General features: G+C 50.9%; 3 protein-coding genes across 7 annotated transcripts; 1 reads left to right on the forward strand and 2 right to left on the reverse strand.

Annotated features, from left to right (window-relative positions):
- Positions 1-576: 576 nt before the first annotated feature.
- Positions 577-3,087, reverse strand: xrcc3 (X-ray repair complementing 3). The gene is made up of 7 exons (XM_014970556.2): positions 2,856-3,087; positions 2,414-2,551; positions 2,129-2,341; positions 1,879-2,033; positions 1,591-1,803; positions 1,442-1,479; positions 577-1,370 (listed from the first exon to the last, which is right to left on the reverse strand). The coding sequence occupies exons 1-7, from the start codon at positions 2,908-2,910 to the stop codon at positions 1,136-1,138; spliced, it is 1,047 nt and encodes a 348-aa protein (XP_014826042.1). The 5' UTR covers positions 2,911-3,087; the 3' UTR covers positions 577-1,135.
- A 20-nt stretch (positions 3,088-3,107) lies between these two features.
- Positions 3,108-17,573, forward strand: LOC106905626 (transcription factor IIIB 90 kDa subunit-like). Of its 3 annotated transcripts, none has more exons than XM_088001999.1 (19): positions 3,108-3,336; positions 4,000-4,194; positions 6,697-6,777; positions 6,848-7,021; positions 7,646-7,677; positions 9,360-9,432; positions 13,447-13,596; positions 13,662-13,755; positions 14,633-14,759; positions 14,950-14,989; positions 15,075-15,248; positions 15,486-15,764; positions 16,183-16,244; positions 16,327-16,408; positions 16,487-16,539; positions 16,617-16,876; positions 16,944-16,995; positions 17,074-17,239; positions 17,310-17,573. In XM_088001999.1, the coding sequence occupies exons 2-19, from the start codon at positions 4,011-4,013 to the stop codon at positions 17,339-17,341; spliced, it is 2,115 nt and encodes a 704-aa protein (XP_087858125.1). In that variant the 5' UTR covers positions 3,108-3,336; positions 4,000-4,010; the 3' UTR covers positions 17,342-17,573. The 3 variants fall into 3 exon arrangements, with proteins under 3 accessions (XP_087858125.1, XP_014826032.2, XP_014826033.2); XM_014970546.2 differs by having other exon boundaries at positions 15,075-15,191; XM_014970547.2 differs by having other exon boundaries at positions 15,075-15,170.
- LOC106905631 (BTB/POZ domain-containing protein 6-B) lies at positions 9,782-13,022 on the reverse strand. 3 transcript variants are annotated; one of them, XM_014970550.2, is made up of 5 exons: positions 12,875-13,022; positions 11,996-12,235; positions 11,620-11,710; positions 11,417-11,535; positions 9,782-11,001 (listed from the first exon to the last, which is right to left on the reverse strand). In XM_014970550.2, exons 2-5 carry the CDS (start codon positions 12,193-12,195, stop codon positions 9,969-9,971), a joined length of 1,443 nt encoding a protein of 480 aa, XP_014826036.2. In that variant the 5' UTR covers positions 12,196-12,235; positions 12,875-13,022; the 3' UTR covers positions 9,782-9,968. The 3 variants fall into 3 exon arrangements, with proteins under 3 accessions (XP_014826036.2, XP_014826037.2, XP_087858126.1); XM_014970551.2 differs by having other exon boundaries at positions 11,996-12,231; positions 12,875-13,008; XM_088002000.1 differs by lacking the exon at positions 12,875-13,022 and adding an exon at positions 11,782-11,905 and having other exon boundaries at positions 11,620-11,741; positions 11,996-12,123.
- Positions 17,574-17,738: the final 165 nt, after the last annotated feature.

Raw genomic sequence — 17,738 nt, forward strand, 5'->3', positions numbered from 1 at the left:
GACCCAGTCCGGTTCTCCAGAACCAACCTGCAGTTTCTAGATAGGTTTCTGCTCCAACACACCTGGACCGGAACCGGCCCTATGAACATCATAGGTCCGGTTCCATCGGTAGCTGCCATCAGTGACCCGGGGACCGGCTTCGGTGCTGCTTTTAATTTGAAAAACACTAACGCTCTTCCGGTAGTCTGATGATCGCTTTATTATGGAGAATCAGCGCAGGCGCAGTGCTGCCGCTGCGCCCAGAACCAGAACGGCTCTGACCCGGAGGGAAGCGGGATTATTGGGAAAAAGTTCGAATCTTTTAACCCAGATTAGGATTTAAAATGATCCGTTTATAATTACTGAATTTCAATGGATTCCTTTTTTCATCTGGAGTCCATTCGGTACCAAACAGAACCGGTTCATGTACAGAAGAACCGGGTCAACACAATCAGACCACGGGTCTCCTACCTGGGGCTCCGGAGCCACCAGTGGCTCGTTGGACCGTCCACAGGAGATCCATAACGTTTTTAACAGCTTCCCTTTTTTGCAATAATTTGCATTAAATATCGATAAATAATTACATTAAAATACAAATAACATCAGATCTGTTTTAATTAGGTTGGAGTTTATGTATTCTTAGTTTTTCCATCACTTTCAATCCTACAAAACAAAAAAACAAACATACAAAAAAACTTTACAACTTTTTATCTTTTTTGACCCTAAAAATAAATAAATTTATTTACACAACAGGAGTATCAAGTCTGACGTTCTGATTGGCCACAGGCAGGAAGTCATCACCACCTGACGTTCTGATTGGCCACAGGCAGGAAGTCATCACCACCTGACGTTCTGATTCTGAGTTCTGATGTAAACAAACGTTTCTGGATCATTGAAGGTTCTGGTGGCGGCAGACGGGTTAAACTGTAACGGATCCCAGGGAGAGTCCTGACGTCCTGGGGACAGTGAAGGCATTATACTGACCTGAGGTGGTTCTGACCCGGAATGACAGTCATCATGATTCCACTCTGGACCGGAGTCCCGAGCTGCCGGACCCACCAGAACCTCATTCTGACCCAGCTGAAACCCAGAAGCATCTCCATTGGGTCAGACGGAACAAAGAGGAAGCGGCAGAACCATTTCCTGCTGAGCTACATCAGGTCCAAATGGAGCCAGAACCGGGTCCAAAACCCCGGAGCCCCTCCCTCCACACCGCGACGTTCCGGCTGCCCCGGGCCAGGTGAGGAGCGAACACCACCTCCAACCTGCGCAGAGCGCTGCTCTGGTCGCCACGGGAAACAGTTGCCTGGAGACGGCGCATCATCAGCCGAACCGTCACCTGATTGGCCCAGGCCAGACCGAGGGCGGGACTCACTGAAGAGGACGGAGAGCTGGGCAGGTAGACAGGCAGACATGAGGTCAGGATGAAAACGCTTCGGGTTTCCCTGGAGGACAGGTTTACCTGGAGCTGCTCTCTGGTTGGTGGAAAACATCTGTGACCTTAAACAGATAAAAAAAACAAAAACAGGAAGTAGCCATGACTACTGATCTGAGACGTCTTTCACCTGAGGACAGGAGACAGGTGTGTGTGTGTGTGTGTGTGTGACCCACCTGGTTGATGCAGAGAACAGGGGTGGTGAACTCGTGGCTCAGGTGATGCACCATGGAGGAGACGGTGAGCAGCTGCTTGTTCCTCTCCAGCCAATCACCAGGCTGGAACTCGCACCTGAACAGCGCCGCCACCGAGTCGACCACGACCAGCCGGACTCGGCCCTGGGCCAATAGGAGCGCGGCGCGCCGAGACAGACACACCTGCAGCGAGTCCTGGGGATCAACACACCTGTGAGCCTACGGTCGGCCAAAGACGCCACACAATCTGAGGTCAGAGGTCAAACGCACCAGGTCGGCAGCGTGTTCCAAGTAGATGTTGTCGGAGAAGCGGAGGCGGCCAATCAGAGATGGCGGGACATCAGACCGCAGCAACGTCTGCTCTGAGATCAGCTGCTGCAGCCGCCGGATGGGGAACGGATCCTCGGTACAGATGTACAGCGCACCTGGAGGGCAGAGGTCAGAGGTCATGGAAGGCTGGGAAGATCACTGACGTGGTGCGTTCACTGACACCCTGCGTACGCATGGTGCGTTCACCGACCTGCACTCAGGCCTCCGTGCTCCACAGGATACTGCACAGACAGGCACAGCTGCAGGCCCAGCTGGGTCTTCCCCGCTCCGCTCTCTCCCGCCAGCTCAGTGACGCCCCCCACTGGCAGTCCTCCGCGAAGCAGCTGGTCCAGAACCGGACAGCCAGTTCCGAGCCGCAGACCGGACTCCAACCTGCGGCACTCACCTCGTTGCAGCTGGAGGGCTGAGGGACACACACACTGCTGTTAGAACTGAACATGACGTCACACTGTGTGAGCCAATCAGATAATCTAACCTGTGATTGGCTGTCGGGTCCTGCAGGCGGCGGCGGCAGCATGGAGCAGCTCCTGGACATCTGGGCGGGACAGTCCGGTCATTTTCTGAAGATCCGGCTCAGAGAAAACCAGAACCTCCCGAAAAGACTTCAGATGAGCTGGGGGTTGAGGGGAGAAAACACGTTACTATGGCAACGACACAACCACAGAGCGACACATGGTGATGGTCAGTGAACACAGCTGAGCCCAGAGGAAAGCCGTCAGCTTTAACGAGGCTCTTGTTCTGTTCAAATACAACCTGCGGCTTAATTAGAAAAATAATCAAGTTTGGGTTCATTAAATAAAGCCGACGTCACTGTATGACATCAACGATGAAGGTCTGAGTGAAGCTCAGACTTCTGCTCCAGGCGGACCAGTTCAAATCTGGGTTTGGACTCTGGAGTCCGGTGGAGCAGCTGGTACCTCTCTGAACGGCGGAGATGATCCGCGGTTTGAGCTGCAGCTGGTCCCAGTTCATCTCTGCGGTACCGGTTCTGGTTCTGACCAAATTTGTTTGTGAAAGCGTCACAACACTGACAAACTCCTTCCTGAGCACGTGACGTCATCGCTTGCCGCCGGGTCCAGAAAATAACTCCAGTTCCGGTACCGCTGCCTGTTATGGCCCAGTCCCGTTAGTTCCGCTTGTCCCGCCCCGGCCGAACCGAACAGAACTGGCGGTGGCGCGAAAAATGACGTAGATATGAGTCTGGATATGGATTGGCTCAGAAGTGACGTCAAATTTGGGCGCCACTTGGGGAAGCTAAACACAGATCAGAACCAGAACCAGTAACTGATCCATTAGTCTGAGTGGTTACGGTTCGGATGGGGCGAACATGAAGCCCAGCTGCTAGAACTTGAACCGCTGTTTGTTGGTTCTTCCCGCCTGGTTCCGGTACTTTACCTGGTAAGTGGGGCGTGTTCCGCTGTAGCCGGTGGTCCAGTGGTTAGTGACTCTTCCTTCGGCCGGTTCGGTTGTGGGTTCGATTCTGGGTCAGGAGTTTCTACTTCCCAAGTGAGATTTTGCTGTCAGACTGTTCTGGAGGTTCGGTTTGTTCGGAAGACATCTTTGGGGTCCATTGGTGTTCGATCAGAACCGATCTAGTTGATGGTAAATTATCTCATTTTCTGCAGGGATTTCCAGCTACTGTTCAGGTCCAAACACCCTGGTTCTGGTTCTGGTTCATGAGCTCATTGTTTTGATTTGTAGATAAGCTGAATGGTTCTGCTCCAGAAACCAAAGTGGGTCACAACCCTTCAGAAGGGATCCGTGTTCACACCGAGGATCCAGCAGTGAAACATTCGTCTCCTTTTAAAATGTGGATGATGTTCATGAATAACACAAAGACCTTTGTCTTCAGCTCACAGCTGTTAAATGACTGACGGGCGTTCTGCAGCGATTTAGGTCCAGGTCCAGACTCACTGAAGCGCCCTCAGCATAATACTCCCACCACTGTGTTCTCTGCCTGTCTTTTGATCTGACTAAAGGAAACGAATGGCTGCAGGACGCAGAATCTGTTTCCAGATTGTTGTTGATCTATGCTAAAGAGGAACTGCTCCTCATCCTCAGGCACCGCCACCATGACCTCCAGGGTGTGCCGGACCTGTGGGGGGTCCGACATCGATGTGGACCAGGCCCGGGGCAGTGCAGTGTGCACGGGCTGCGGCTCGGTTCTGGAGGACAACATCATCGTATCAGAGGTCCAGTTCGTGGAAGGAAGTGGAGGCGTGTCGTCCGCTGTGGGACAGTTTGTCTCCGCTGATGGTGAGACCCGTTTTGTCCACTGACTGGTAGGACCAGAACTGGGCCTGAACCAGTTTCATTAAGAGCAGGGATGAAACTGAAGGAACGAATAGTTTCTGATTCCAAGGAAGATCCGATTCCCCAACTAACTAACTAACTAACTAACTAACTAACTAACTAACTAACTAACTAACTAACCAGCTTCACGCACTACAGGACAGCCTAGTTTAGTCTAGAGGACACTTTTCTTTTGAAACAGGTCAGACTCTAAACTCAGTTATCCGAGTTTAGAGTTGAAGTTTAGATTCAGCCATGATGGCACCTGGTGGCCTCAGCATGCAGCATCAGCCTGTTGGAGGCCATCAGGCTGCAGGCCCCCCACTGGGCCTCATGAGGCCGCCTGAACGTTGCTCTGCAGGAACATCAGCTACCAGGACAAACTGGACCTTACAGGTTTAGACCCGGCTCAGGTCGGGGATGAAACTCAACGACAGACTCAGACCAGTTCCTGAAGAACTGACAGAACTTCAGCACCGACTCACTGAAGAGCGCCTCCTGCCACACCTGCCTGGCCTCCACATGAAGACTCTGTTCACGTTCACCTGACAACAAAACCACACCAGGTCAGTCAGCTGGTTGCCAGGCAACGCCAACTGTGTTAAGAGACCCTCACCTCCATGTAGACCTCCTGCTCAACCTGCCGCCACGCAGCACCACCTTCAGCTTGGAGGTGAACGCCTCGTCATTCTGGAGGAAACAGACCCACCGTAACGCCTGGTGAAAGACCGACAGGTGGGATTCAGGACAGGTGGACACGCCCTGCACCCTGCAGGCACAGGTGCCTGGAGTGGGGGGAGGTGGAGCTTCATTAGCCCCTCGGCTGGTTTCTCCCTCAGCAGAGCAACACTCAGACCCAAAACAGATCGGTGGAGATTAAATCATTTCATTTGAATTTTTTCCAGTTTAAATTTTTTATACAAACCTTATGGCCCAAATTTAGCACCGCAAACATCTCAAGAAATAAATGTACAATTAAATCTCATTAAATAATGCACAGTAAACATTTTAATCATCGTATTCATTGACTACTTTTAAACAAATAGAGGGGAGTCATTATATTTTTAGGCCTCCAGTCATTTGTGTCACGGTTTGGGAGCGGGTACCTGGTTGTGGGTGAAGCAGGAGTAAAATGATGCTCTGAACACGATGGAGCCGTCCGGCCTGACGGTGCTGGTGGTGTGACCACAGCGGGAGGCCAGCTGCCTGCTGATGGCGCCGACCATCACGTCTAAATCAGGACATCAGAGACGGTGAGACACAGACGCTCCCGGCGCCAAGGTCAGTGAAGAAGAACTGACCGACTGCTTCAAAGTGAGGCATCTGCGCCAAAGGCACGCAGATCCACTGGTACCGATCCCGACACTCCGACTGAACCACACCTGCGGATGGAAAATCTGCTGAACAAATGAAGGTCAAAGGTCAGGAATGTTCTGGAAAACTGTCGTGAAGCTGCTGTGTTTCCTCCTGCAGACTCAAAGTCATATGGGCCTTCAGATCTGGGTTCCAGAAACCCAGAAGAACCCAGAGAACAGCTGGAAGACCGTTTTTATGACCAAACTAGATGAACCAGACGTCTTATGCCAACATGTGAACTCTAATTAGAGGGCTGTTGAGGAGCAGCGCCCGGCCTCAGTTTGAAATCAAACATTACTGATCGATCCGATTGTAGAGAAACATTTGACTTGGAGGAATCGGAGCTAAAATCTGCTCAGTTTTACCCTCCAACTGAAGCAGCAGCAGATCATCACCTGCCCCCTCTAGTCACTGAACAGTAGACAAATAATTCATATTCTGTAAAGATCTTCCTCCATGAAATGGGCTGGCTCGCCGCATGCTGAAACTGGAAGCTCCGACTCCACTGAGGGAACCACTTGGACTCTGCAGCCAGGTGGGCTAATCACCTGGTTGTCATAGTAACCAGGGAGGGAGTCCAGGTGAGGATGCTTGGGGATGATTGCAGCTGAAAACCTCCTTAGTTCCCATGTGAGCGGTACTGGTACCAACCGGGCCTGGGCTCAGCTTCTCCTGTCAGAACCGCTGGGTGAGACTGAGCTGGACCTGGAGCCGAGGCTTAAACGGGTCGTTAGAACCCAGAATGGTTCCGACCAGGGATCCATAATGGAAACATTTCCTGCAGAAGCTTCTGAATTCTGCACCAAATATTATAATAAATGTGAACTGACTTTACTGGAAATTTCTCAAATATATTTTTTAGAAATTTATTTAATAAACTGTTTGCAGTTTAGGTAATCACTGTAATTCTAATAATAATCATGTTAAGTTTTAAATATGCTCTGAAAAGAATTAAAGTTTTTAGGATCCAACATGAACTTTTCATTTAATTTGACCGGCCTGCAGCCACAACCTCCATTTAGATATGAACATATAGAATCACTTAGACATATTTTAAAATGAAATTCTTTGTTAAAATTACATTTTATTTAATGTGTCTGTTTGTTGCAGGTCCAGTTAAAGCTCCACTCCTCGGTTCTGGTTTCCACACCGGCGTCGGAAAGGAGTCCAGAGCCCAGACGCTGCAGAACGGTGAGTTCAGGACGTCTTCATCTGGGACGCTTCTCCAGGTGTGACTCCAGGTGTGTGTGTGTGTGTGCAGGTAAGCGTCAGATCCAGCAGCTGGGCAGCCAGCTGCAGCTCAACCAGCACTGCCTGGACACGGCCTTCAACTTCTTCAAGCTGGTCGTCAGCAAACACCTGACCAGAGGCCGGCGGACGGAGCACGTCATCGCCGCCTGCCTCTACCTGGTGTGCCGCACCGAAGGCACGCCCCGTATCCTAGCAACCAGCCACCTGCCCTGCTGTTTGTCTTCCCACATCTTAGTTTTTAGCCTCCATATTTTGAGTTTTTTTATTTTTATTGAGATTATCCACTAATAAAAGTAAGGTACGTTAAATCTTTCTAAATAAAAATTGTTCTACATTTTCATGAAAAGCAAGTGTTTTTTCTTCCTTCATCTTAAATTTTTAGAATTTTTGTTAAATCTGCGATTACCTCAAATTACTAATCTCTCTTTAACTAGAACCTCAAACCTGATTGGCTCAGAAGCAACAAATGTAACGAAGGGAAGCTAATTCAGAAAAATGTAAATAATAAAAATGACTATTACAATCTAAAAAAGCAGAAAAATAAAAAGGAAGTTGTGTCTTTATTCTACGTAAATAAAAATCAATAAAAATCAAGTCCTGAAAATATTTCTAAATAAAAAATCATCTTCCTTTGTAAATAAAAACAGAAGAAATGAATAAAAATGTATTTTTTATTGGATTTCCTTCCCTGTAATTCGGATCAGCAGCTCCAGATTAAAGAAGAACCCGTTCAGAACTCAAGGAATCGTTCAGTTAGTGAACGATTCCTAACCGAATTGATCAGTTTCTTTCCTGAACCGAGCTTCAGACATGCTACTGGACCTGAGCGACCTGCTGCAGGTAAGAGCGACATGTACAGGTGCTGGTCATAAAATTAGAATATTGTGATAAAGTTCATTATTTTCCATAATGTCATGATAAAAATTAAATTGTCATATATTTTAGATTCATTGCACACCAACTGAAATATTTCAGGTCTTTTATTGTTTTAATTTTGATGATTTTGGCAAACAGCTCATGAAAACCCAAAATCCCTGTCTCAAAAAATTAGAATATTATGAAAAGGTTCTCTGAACGAGCAATAAAAATAATCATCTGAATCAACAAAGTAACTCTAAACACCTGAAAAAGATTCCTGAGGCCTTTAAAAACTCCCAGCCTGGTTCATTACTCAAAACCGCAGTCATGGGTCAGACTGCTGACCTGACTGCTGTCCAGAAGGCCATCACTGACATCCTCAAGCAAGAGGGTGAGAAACAGAAAGAAATTTCTGAACGAATCGGCTGTTTGCAGAGTGTTATATCAAGGCACCTCAGTGGGAAGTCAGTAGGAAGGAAAAAGTGTGGCAGAAAACGCTGCACAACGAGAAGAGGTGACCGGACCCTGAGGAAGATTGTGGAGAAGGGCCGATTCCAGACCAAATTAAATTTTCATCTCCATAAAACTTTTCAGCAGATGGAAGCATGAAGTGCTCCAAAATCTTCTGATAGCTGCTGCATTGATCCTGCCCTTGATAAAACCCAGTGGACCAACACCAGCAGCTGACATGGCACCCAGACCATCACTGACTGTGGGTACTTGACACTGGACTTCTGGCATTTTGGCATTTCCTTCTCCCCAGTCTTCCTCCAGAGTCTGGCACTTTGATTTCCGAATGACATGCAAAGTTTGCTTTCATCCGAAAAAAGTACTTTGGACCACTGAACAACAGTGGTCCAAAGTGCTGCTTCTCTGTAGCCCAGGTCAGGCGCTTCTGCCGCTGTTTCTGGTTCAAAAGTGGCTTGACCTTTGACCTGGGGAATGCGGCACCTGTAGCCCATTTCCTGCACACGCCTGTGCACGGTGGCTCTGGATGTTTCTACTCCAGACTCAGTCCACTGCTTCCCCCAAGGTCTGGAATCGGCCCTTCTCCACAATCTTCCTCAGGGTCCGGTCACCTCTTCTCGTTGTGCAGCGTTTTCTGCCACACTTTTTCCTTCCTACTGACTTCCCACTGAGGTGCCTTGATATAACACTCTGCAAACAGCCGATTTGTTCAGAAATTTCTTTCCGTTTCTCACCCTCTTGCTTGAGGATGTCAGTGATGGCCTTCTGGACAGCAGTCAGGTCAGCAGTCTGACCCATGATTGCGGTTTTGAGTAACGAACCAGGCTGGAAGTTTTTAAAGGCCTCAGGAATCTTTTTCAGGTGTTTAGAGTTACTTTGTTGATTCAGATGATTATTTTTATTGCTCGTTCAGAGAACCTTTTCATAATATTCTAATTTTTTGAGACAGGGATTTTGGGTTTTCATGAGCTGTTTGCCAAAATCATCAAAATTAAAACAATAAAAGACCTGAAATATTTCAGTTGGTGTGCAATGAATCTAAAATATATGACAATTTAATTTTTATCATGACATTATGGAAAATAATGAACTTTATCACAATATTCTAATTTTATGACCAGCACCTGTATGCTGCTGGACCAATCACAGACCGTCTCTGAGCTCTGGACCAATCACAGTGTGTTCTCTGTGTCCAGGTGAACGTCTACATCCTGGGGAAAACCTTCCTGCTGCTGGCCCGGGAGCTGTGCATCAACGCGCCCGCCATCGGTGAGACTTCCTGTCGCATCAGGTCACGTGATTCGCCTGTAACACGTCAAATTTAGCTAAAACGGCAGCGATTAGACCAGGCGTGTCAACTCCAGTCCTCTGCGGTCCCTCAGTTTTTAGATGAGCCTCAGGTACAAAACCCTGGAATGAAACGGCTTCATCTCCTCCTGGTGCAGATCGGCTCTCCAGAGCCTTAATGACCTGATTATTCTGTTCAGGTGCTGCAGCAGAGGAACATCTAGATGTTGCAGGACACCAGGACTGGAGTTTACACCTGCTGAAGAAAGGTGTATCTACAGTGACCTCTGGTGGTGGCTGCAGGAAACTACATCAGATAAAAACACTGCAGTTTCAGTCACACAAACTTTAATGATTGAAACACCTCAATCAGTCAGAACCAGAACCGCTAACGCCATCAGAACTGTAGCTAACGCTATGAAATCTGTACCTAATGGTATCAGAACTGTAGCCGCTAACACTATCAGAACCAGACTGTCCTTCCTGGATTGAGGCCTTTCAGCCCGTCAGGTCCAGCTTCAGCAGTAAAAGATCAGTTCTGGGATCTGTCCCCCCTGCACTCCGGTACCGTTGGTGCTGTCCGAGGAGCACTGGAACTGGAAGGTCACCTTCCCACATTGCACCTCGGTCATTCCCTCTTGTCCAAAGTAGCTGAGCTCGTTCCCGTCCAGGACGGCGCTGACCGTGTAGAAGGTGTCCTGCTCCACCTGGACAGGGTGTTCGAACCAGACGGGGAAGGTGCTGCTCGACCCGTCTGATAGAAACTTGGTGAGGTTCTGGGCCAGAAGGGTTCCCTGTCGCTTCAACTCGATCCTCACGCTGTACTCGGCCTTCCCACCGCTCGACCCGTACAGGCCCAGCCCGGCCATGAAGATTCTGCGGTCCACGGCGAACTGGATGCTGTCGCAGCGCCCCCTGTAGCGCCATTGGTTGCTGCGGTAGGCGGATGCCTGGAAGCGGTGGCACCGCTGTGGCGCCAGGCCAACCCGTTTCCCCACAGGGAAGTCCAGTTGGGGTTTGTTGGTGGCGGTGTACCACAGGAAGATGTTGTGGGTCTCCGCCAATGTCAGAACCTCCGACTGCGCTGGTCCATCTGCAAACTCCTGCAGAGACATGGAGGGGACCCGGAGCAAGTACAGAGCCTTCCCAAGCACGGTCCGCTGGTTCCAAGGGGTCACTGCCAGTCCCTGGCGCCGGCATTCTGCCGCCGCCCAGCTCAACGCCGCCTGGAACACCGCCGCCTCACGGATGTTGAGTGTCTCCCTCTGCAGGACGATCTCCAGCGTGGGCTGGTCGATCTCACAGAACCCTTCAGACCGCAACGCCAGCTCGGCCTGCGCATCAATCACCTCCCAGCAGCGCTGCGTAAGCTCCGCCTCCTCAAACAGCCGACTCTGGGACAGCAGCACGCAGGCGTTCTTGGCCTCCAGGCTCGTCTCCAGGAAGCCCACGCACGCCTTCGCCACGGCAGGGACGATGTACTTCTTGGCGGCGTAGAGCGTGGCCAGAACCGTGTCGGCGTCCAGCTCCACCTCATCGCTGTACATGTACCTAAGACACAGGAGGGGACATTAGAGACCTCTGACCCAGATCTACTGTGGACCAGAACCCTGAAGAAGGTTCCAGATAAGAAGTTCCTGGGTTCTGCTGGCTTCTAGTGAAGACACCACATCTACTGATTGGGACGAGGCTCAAGACCCGTCAGAGGAAGCGACTGGACCTCTCTGAACCGCTCTGAAACTGCTCTGAATAGGTCCAATCCAGTCTGAACCTGTCTGAGTAAGACTTAGTGAGTCAACACTAAGGTTCGAACTCAGTCATACCCAATGTGAATAGATTTACTCAGCCTGAATGGGTCAGAACTGCTGTGAACATCCTCTGTCTGGGTCTGACTTTGATCTACAGCATTCTGAACCAAACAGTTCTGGTGGTTCAGTGGTGGTTCTGGAACCGTGTCTGGACTCACTTCAGCAGGGTGAGGAAAGCAGCTGGTTCCACGTCCGGGATGTGGATCTCCGACTGTCCTTCCGCCAGATCTCCATAGAACATGGCTCCAAACACGGAGCTGCCGACCGCCAGGACGTACTGGAACACAGACAGGAAATGGGTCGGAACCAGCCGGCAGTACCACACCAAGAGCACAGGATTGCTCCGGACCAGGTGCTGCACCTTATGAGCCGGGACCGTCTGCGTTTCTCCAGGCGGACCCACAATGAAGTGGATGTCAGCCATGTGCTCGTTGTTGAACATCAGAGCGTTCCTGCAGACAAACAGAAACCAGCCGCTGTCACCTGCCTGCAGGGGGCGCCGTGTCACCTGCCAACGTGTCACCTGCCAGCAGGGGGTACTGTTCAAGTCGTTTATGAGTTGAAAGTGGTGCCGTCTGACCCGGTTGGACCCAGTTCACACTGAAAGTAATATATGGTTCTGAACCGGTCCAAACTGGGACCAGAACCTAAATAAATCGAAACATGGTGGAAAGTGATGTTTGTCTTCAGCACAGGAAGTGGTGAAGCCCCGCCCACACCGCCATGTTGTTGTTTACCTCTCCCTCAGGGTGGGGTGGGCTCCCTGCCAGCTGAGTCTCTCATCATCATCATCATCATCATCATCGTCGATGCCGATGGCGTTCCGCTCGGCGGATTCCTCGGGTTCGCTCAGCTGGACGAAGTTCTTCTTCGTGTCCTCCTCCTCTTCCTCGTCCTCGCCGTGAGGAAGGCTGGTGGAGAAAAGCTCCGCTGCCATCTCCTCCTCTTCCTCCCATCACAACATGGCCGCTTCCTGTCTAGGTCAGAGGGATTATAATCCAGATTATCCAAACAGCTGGGAGCACAAAGGAGCCTAAACCAATCCGGTCCGGTTGGTTCTGCTGGTCCCAGTTTGGTCCCTCTGGTTTCTAAATGTCATTTTAACTTAAAATTCACAGAAAACAAGTGAATAAGTTTTATTTTTCAGCATCAGGATTTATTCAGTGTTATTTTAAATAAGGTTTTCTTGGGGCCCCTAAAAGCCGCATAACTCGCATATGCCTTCGGCCGGCCCTGGTGGGACTACTTAGGGAATCTGGACCGGACAGCCGGAAGATTCTGGAGAACCGAGCCTGGAGGTTCTGCAGGTCAATCCAAACAGCAGATCCTGGAATCACTGGTTATTGATCCTGTTGTTTGGATCAGACCTGGAGATCCAGTTTGGGTTCGGCTGTCATCTTTTATCGGAACCTCGCAGCACCTTTCCGTTTTATCCCGAACTGACGGGCCCAGCAGACACCCGGTCCGGTTGCAGAGCAGAACCAAAACGGTGCGGTTCTGACTCCAGAACCAGCTTGTGGTCCGGTTCTGCTGCTCGGGTCCGTGGTCAGTTAGCAGCGGCTCACTAAGCGCGCCGAACCCGTCCGTTTCGTGCACATTTCATCTGTGTGTGTTACCTTTTGGACCCGCCTCGGTCCGGTCCGGATTAAAACCTGTCCTCGCGCTGCTGTCCGCCTCCCGCCGCCATCTTGGGTCCAGCTTGTTTTCCTGTGCTTCTCCAGCAGGGGGAGCCATGAGCCTGCAGGGAGAGTAACGGTTCTGGTTCTGACCCATAAGTGGTTTATGATCAGGTTTGTAGTTCAGAATGTGAGTGAAGTGGATGAGGTTCTGGTTCTGATCCTTTGGGTCAGAAAAGACAAAGAATTTCTAATGTTGAAAAATTCAGGCTGTAATTTCACACCAAACTCATTTTAGTGATTTTAACGCAGAAATTGATTCATGGCGGCCATCTTGAAAAATATCAGTAAACATGATTTCTATAACCTTATCCAGCATAGTCATATAGTTTCATCATCTGTGATAAATATTGGCAAATTTGTTGCACAAATAAATTTTCTATGGCGGCCATCTTGAATTTGTCAGACCTGGAAACATTTGAGCCAAGTGAGGTCGTGGTCGGGTATTCAGGTACCTGCTGCAGCTTAGAGCAGCATCAATACCTGCAGTGACCGACCCTGCTCCCCCTCAGACCCGTGCCTGTACATCCCTCGCTTCGCTCACATGCTGGAGTTTGGAGACAAGAACCACGAGGTTTCCATGACGGCGCTCCGCCTGGTGCAGAGGATGAAGAGGGACTGGATGCACACGGGTCGCCGACCGTCTGGGCTCTGTGGAGCAGGTAGGGTTGTCGCCATGGCAACAGCAACATTCATGTGGCTCATGACGGTCCCCCCCCACCCCCAGCTCTCCTGGTAGCGGCTCGGATGCACAAGTTTCGGCGCTCGGTGAAGGACGTGATCGGCGTGGTGAAGGTGTGCCAGACCACTCTGAGGAAGAGGTGAGTGACATCCCAGTGGATCCCTGCAGATAAAGATCATTTTTAACCAGATTCCTAGGGATCCAATGATATCACAGGGATCTACTGCCAAAGGTCAGTGGATCCTAATAGGTTCTCATGATTCCAAGCTAACATTAAAGATATGAGAACATTATCACTAGTTCAGTCTCTAGATCCTGGTGGATCCGTCTGGATTCACCAGGATCACAGGATCGACAGGACTGGTCCCAACCAGGAGATCACAATAGGCTCCATAAGATCCCAGTCAGTAGATCTGATGATTTACCAGTCATCTACGTTCCCACCCTCATCTATGGTCATGAGTTTTGGGTCGTGACCGAAGGAACTAGGTCACGGATACAAGCGGCCGAAACGGGTGTCTGGGCTCCAGAGAGAGAAGCTCGGTCGTCCAGGAGGGACTCGGAGCAGAGCCGCTGCTCCTCCACGTCGAGAGGAGCCAGTTGAGGCTCAGGCATCAGGTCAGGATGGACGCCTCCCTGGTGAGGAGATCATGTCCCACTGAGAGGAGGGGAAGACCCAGGACACGCTGGAGGGACGATGATCCTGGGAACGCCTCGGGATTCCCCCAGAGGAGCTGGAACAGAGGCTGGGAGAGGGAAGTCTGGGCCTCCCTACTTGGGCTGCTGACCCCGCGACCCCGGATAAGAGGAAGAAGATGGATGGATGGATGGATGGATGGATGGAGATATAAGAAGATGCCGGTGGATTCTAGATCTATGTAGCAGTCAGTTGATCCTATTGGATCCCAGTCAGTAAATCCCACCTTGAGCTAGCGCTTCCTTTCTTAGTAGAGTTGTTAAAAATGTGACAGTGTTGGTCAGTGGATCCCATCAGATCCCTCCTTCTGTCCCTGCAGGCTAACAGAGTTTGAGGACACGCCCACCAGTCAGCTGACCATCGATGAGTTCATGCGGGTGGATCTGGAGCAGGAATGTGATCCGCCGTCCTTCACTGCCGGCCAGCACAAAGTCAAGATGCAGCAGGTAGATCTCCTGGCCTCTGATTGGCCAGGAGCATTAAAGCGATGAATGTTTTTGCAGTCGGGTGTTTCTGAACATGCTCAGTTTGGACCTGTTCAGTCTTTGTTGTCCTCTTGGTTAGCCAGGGGAGACCAGTTGATCACAGATAGATTCAGATCAAATACTGAAGTGGATTTAACATCCTCCTCTGCAGCTGGAGCAGGAGCTGGCCCGGAAGCTGGACGAGGTCGAAGGTCAGGCCGGGAATCTTCAGGAAAGCTGAACCGGGTTGAGCGGGAGCAGCCGGTGATCCAACTCTGTCTGCTTTGGTTCCGCCAGGAGAAATCAGCTGCTACAAGGAGGAGATCGAGACGGAGCTGGAAAAGAGCCGGCCCAAACTCAGGGGGATCTACGCCGCCTACGCCAAGGAAATGGGTCCGTCCAGAACCACAGCAGGTCCAATTCAGACCAGATCACACATAAGCACAACTCCACCAGAACCAGAACTGATCCGTGAGTGGGAGAGCAGAAACCAGATTGGTTATTCAGGCTCCAACCGCTCTGGTTCTGTTTTATTAAAACTGTGTGGGAGACAGAAGGACGATGTAGACGAGGCATGTTGAGGGTGAAGGTGACATCAAGGTCGTTTACATCCTCACTGCGGCTTCAAACGGAGTTCCTCAGGGTTTCCTCCTTGTCCTGAGCCGAGATGGAGCCCTAGATAAAGTCCGCTGCTCTCCCTGGTTTCAGATCCAGAGGATGAGGACGTCCTGTCCTCTCCGTCCGACCCGGAGGACAAGGAGGGGGACGACGCCGACCTGCAGGCCGCCGCCCAGCGCCTGACGCAGGACTTCCTGTGTCAGGTGATCCAGGAGGAGGGGGGCAGGGCGCCACAGGAAGTAGAAACGGAGGGAGCCGGGCTACCCGCCCAGGGCGCCTCTCTGGCCTCCATCCTGGGGAACGCCAGCCTGGGCCTCCAGGAGAGCTTTCACACCTTCAATCTGCCAGAACCGGACCAGAACCCAGATGGTACAAACTAATCAGGAACTATTCCATCACCATGTGGTAATACATAATCAATTACCAGTTATTACATCATCAATTACCAGTTATTACATCATTATAAAACCAGTAACTTTACTAAACCATCAGTGGGTCATAAAGTCAGCATAGTTATACAGACTAGTAACTAGTTAAATCATTAATCACCATGGTTACGAAGCGCTGCAGTGGCGCAGCGGTTAAGCACATGGAAGTCCTGGACGTAGCCGTCGCAGGTTCGATTCCCGGCCTGGTGACCTTTGCCTTTTCCCTCTCTCATTACCCACTTTCCTGCCATTTCACTAAAAGGCCACTAGAGCCAATAAAACCTTTAAAGAAAAATCACCATGGTTACGTGACCATCTAGCAAAGGGCGCTGTGATGTCACTGAGGGTTTGTTTTCCAGAGGATCCATCCCCGAGCGGAGAGCTGGATCTGGAAGGAATCGATGATCAGGAGATCGATAAGGTGAGCGCCTGGTTCCAGTCAGAGGCATGCTGATTGGCTGTCACCACGCCGGCCTCTGATTGGCTGCTGCTGTCTGCTGCAGTACATCCTGAACGAGAAGGAGGTGGAGGTGAAGACTGAGCTTTGGACCAAGCAGAACGCAGACTACCTGAAGGAGCAGAAGGGTTAGGACCGGTCAACACGGAAGATCCTGATTGGCTGATTAAACACGGAGGATCCTGATTGGCTGCTTGTGTTTACAGAGAAGGAGGAGAGAATCACCAAGGAGAAGGAGCAGGGCACCTACAAGGAGAAGGTTGGAAACAGAGTCTAACAGTCTGCATACCAGGGGCCGGCTGCCTGCTCTGACCTCTGACCTTTCCCCATCTGCAGAAGAAGAAATACAAGAAGCGAGAGCAGATTGAGGCGGCCACGGCGGGCGAGGCCATCGAGAAGATGCTGGAGAGGAAGAAGATCTCCAGTAAGATCAACTACGACGTCCTGAGAGACCTGAACCAGCCAGCAGGAAGTCCCGCTTCCGAGCCCCCAGGGGGCGCCGGCGCTGCCCCGCGCAAACGCCTGAGCCGCCGCCGCAGGAAGGCTGGCGACGCCAATGCAGAGCTGTCTGCCGGCGCCACCATGATGACCAAGAGGTATCAGACCCGAGCAATCGATTGCCTGATCGGTGATCAGAGCTTAACTTCCTGCTTCCTGTTCCAGGTTCCGGCGCCTCATTTCCTCCACACCACGGAAAAAGAAAGCTGCTCCACAGGTAAACCCCGGATCACCGGACCAGGACACCCCGAGTCAGTCGGTTCTTCCTGACTCCATTTTGTTTAATTGATTTCAGGTGGAAACAGCAGTCGTCATGGAAACGGCATCGGAGGCCGTACCTGAAGCTCCTCCTGCAGCTGTCCCAGGCCCCGCCCCTGCCGAAGCCCCGCCCCCAGTGGAGACAGAGGAAGAGGAGGAGGCGGCAGAGGAAGACTGCGTCAGTGCACTGCGGCTGGTTGGAGGTCGGTCCACAACTTTCCCTGACCCATCAGAACCAGAACCAGAACCGACCAATGCATCCATGTTTTCCAGATTACGGCTGTGAGGAAGAGGAAGTGTTTTAGCTCCGCCCACCCTGAACAAACTCCGTCCAGCCAATCAGAGGCCAGCAGAGCGATGGAAGAACCAGAGCTTAGCAGAACTTTTCCCTTTGAGGTGACTCGGACCGAGCCGGAACCGGCAGAACCAGCATGTGACAGGAAGTGTGTGTTGCTGTATTTTGATGATGAAATGTGCAACGCGAACAGAATCATGACTCAGCAGAAACATTCCATAATAAACAGACATAAAGTCCAATCGGTTCTGGTTCTGCTCAGTTTCATTCCTCCAGGACAGGTTGGACCCAGAGGCCCGGTCCAGAACCAGGATCCAGTCTCTGCAGGTCCAGACTTGGCTCTGTCGTTCTGTGGAACTGCCGGTCCAGCAGGTCAGAACCTTTTAGGAATCTGCCTTCAGAACCGC

Source organism: Poecilia mexicana, unplaced genomic scaffold (genome assembly GCF_051168715.1).
Source record: "Poecilia mexicana isolate PSO_F unplaced genomic scaffold, ASM5116871v1 scaffold_21, whole genome shotgun sequence".
NCBI lineage: Eukaryota > Metazoa > Chordata > Actinopteri > Cyprinodontiformes > Poeciliidae > Poecilia > Poecilia mexicana.

Bases quoted from the DNA above. Each gene is read 5' to 3' on its own strand.
- xrcc3 (XM_014970556.2), bottom strand. From the start codon at position 2,910: ATGAACTGGGACCAGCTGCAGCTCAAACCGCGGATCATCTCCGCCGTT. The intron at 2,552-2,855 runs GTACCAGCTGCT...CTCAACCCCCAG, and splicing joins CATCTCCGCCGTTCAGAGAG to CTCATCTGAAGTCTTTTCGG. The intron at 1,480-1,590 runs GTGGGTCACACA...TATCTGTTTAAG, and splicing joins CTGTTCTCTGCATCAACCAG to GTCACAGATGTTTTCCACCA.
- LOC106905626 (XM_088001999.1), top strand. From the start codon at position 4,011: ATGACCTCCAGGGTGTGCCGGACCTGTGGGGGGTCCGACATCGATGTG. The intron at 15,249-15,485 runs GTGAGTGGGAGA...CCCTGGTTTCAG, and splicing joins ACCAGAACCAGAACTGATCC to ATCCAGAGGATGAGGACGTC. The intron at 16,877-16,943 runs GTATCAGACCCG...TTCCTGTTCCAG, and splicing joins GCCACCATGATGACCAAGAG to GTTCCGGCGCCTCATTTCCT.
- LOC106905631 (XM_014970550.2), bottom strand. From the start codon at position 12,195: ATGGCAGCGGAGCTTTTCTCCACCAGCCTTCCTCACGGCGAGGACGAG. The intron at 11,711-11,995 runs GTAAACAACAAC...GTTTGTCTGCAG, and splicing joins CACCCCACCCTGAGGGAGAG to GAACGCTCTGATGTTCAACA. The intron at 11,002-11,416 runs GTGAGTCCAGAC...CCTGTGTCTTAG, and splicing joins GCTTTCCTCACCCTGCTGAA to GTACATGTACAGCGATGAGG.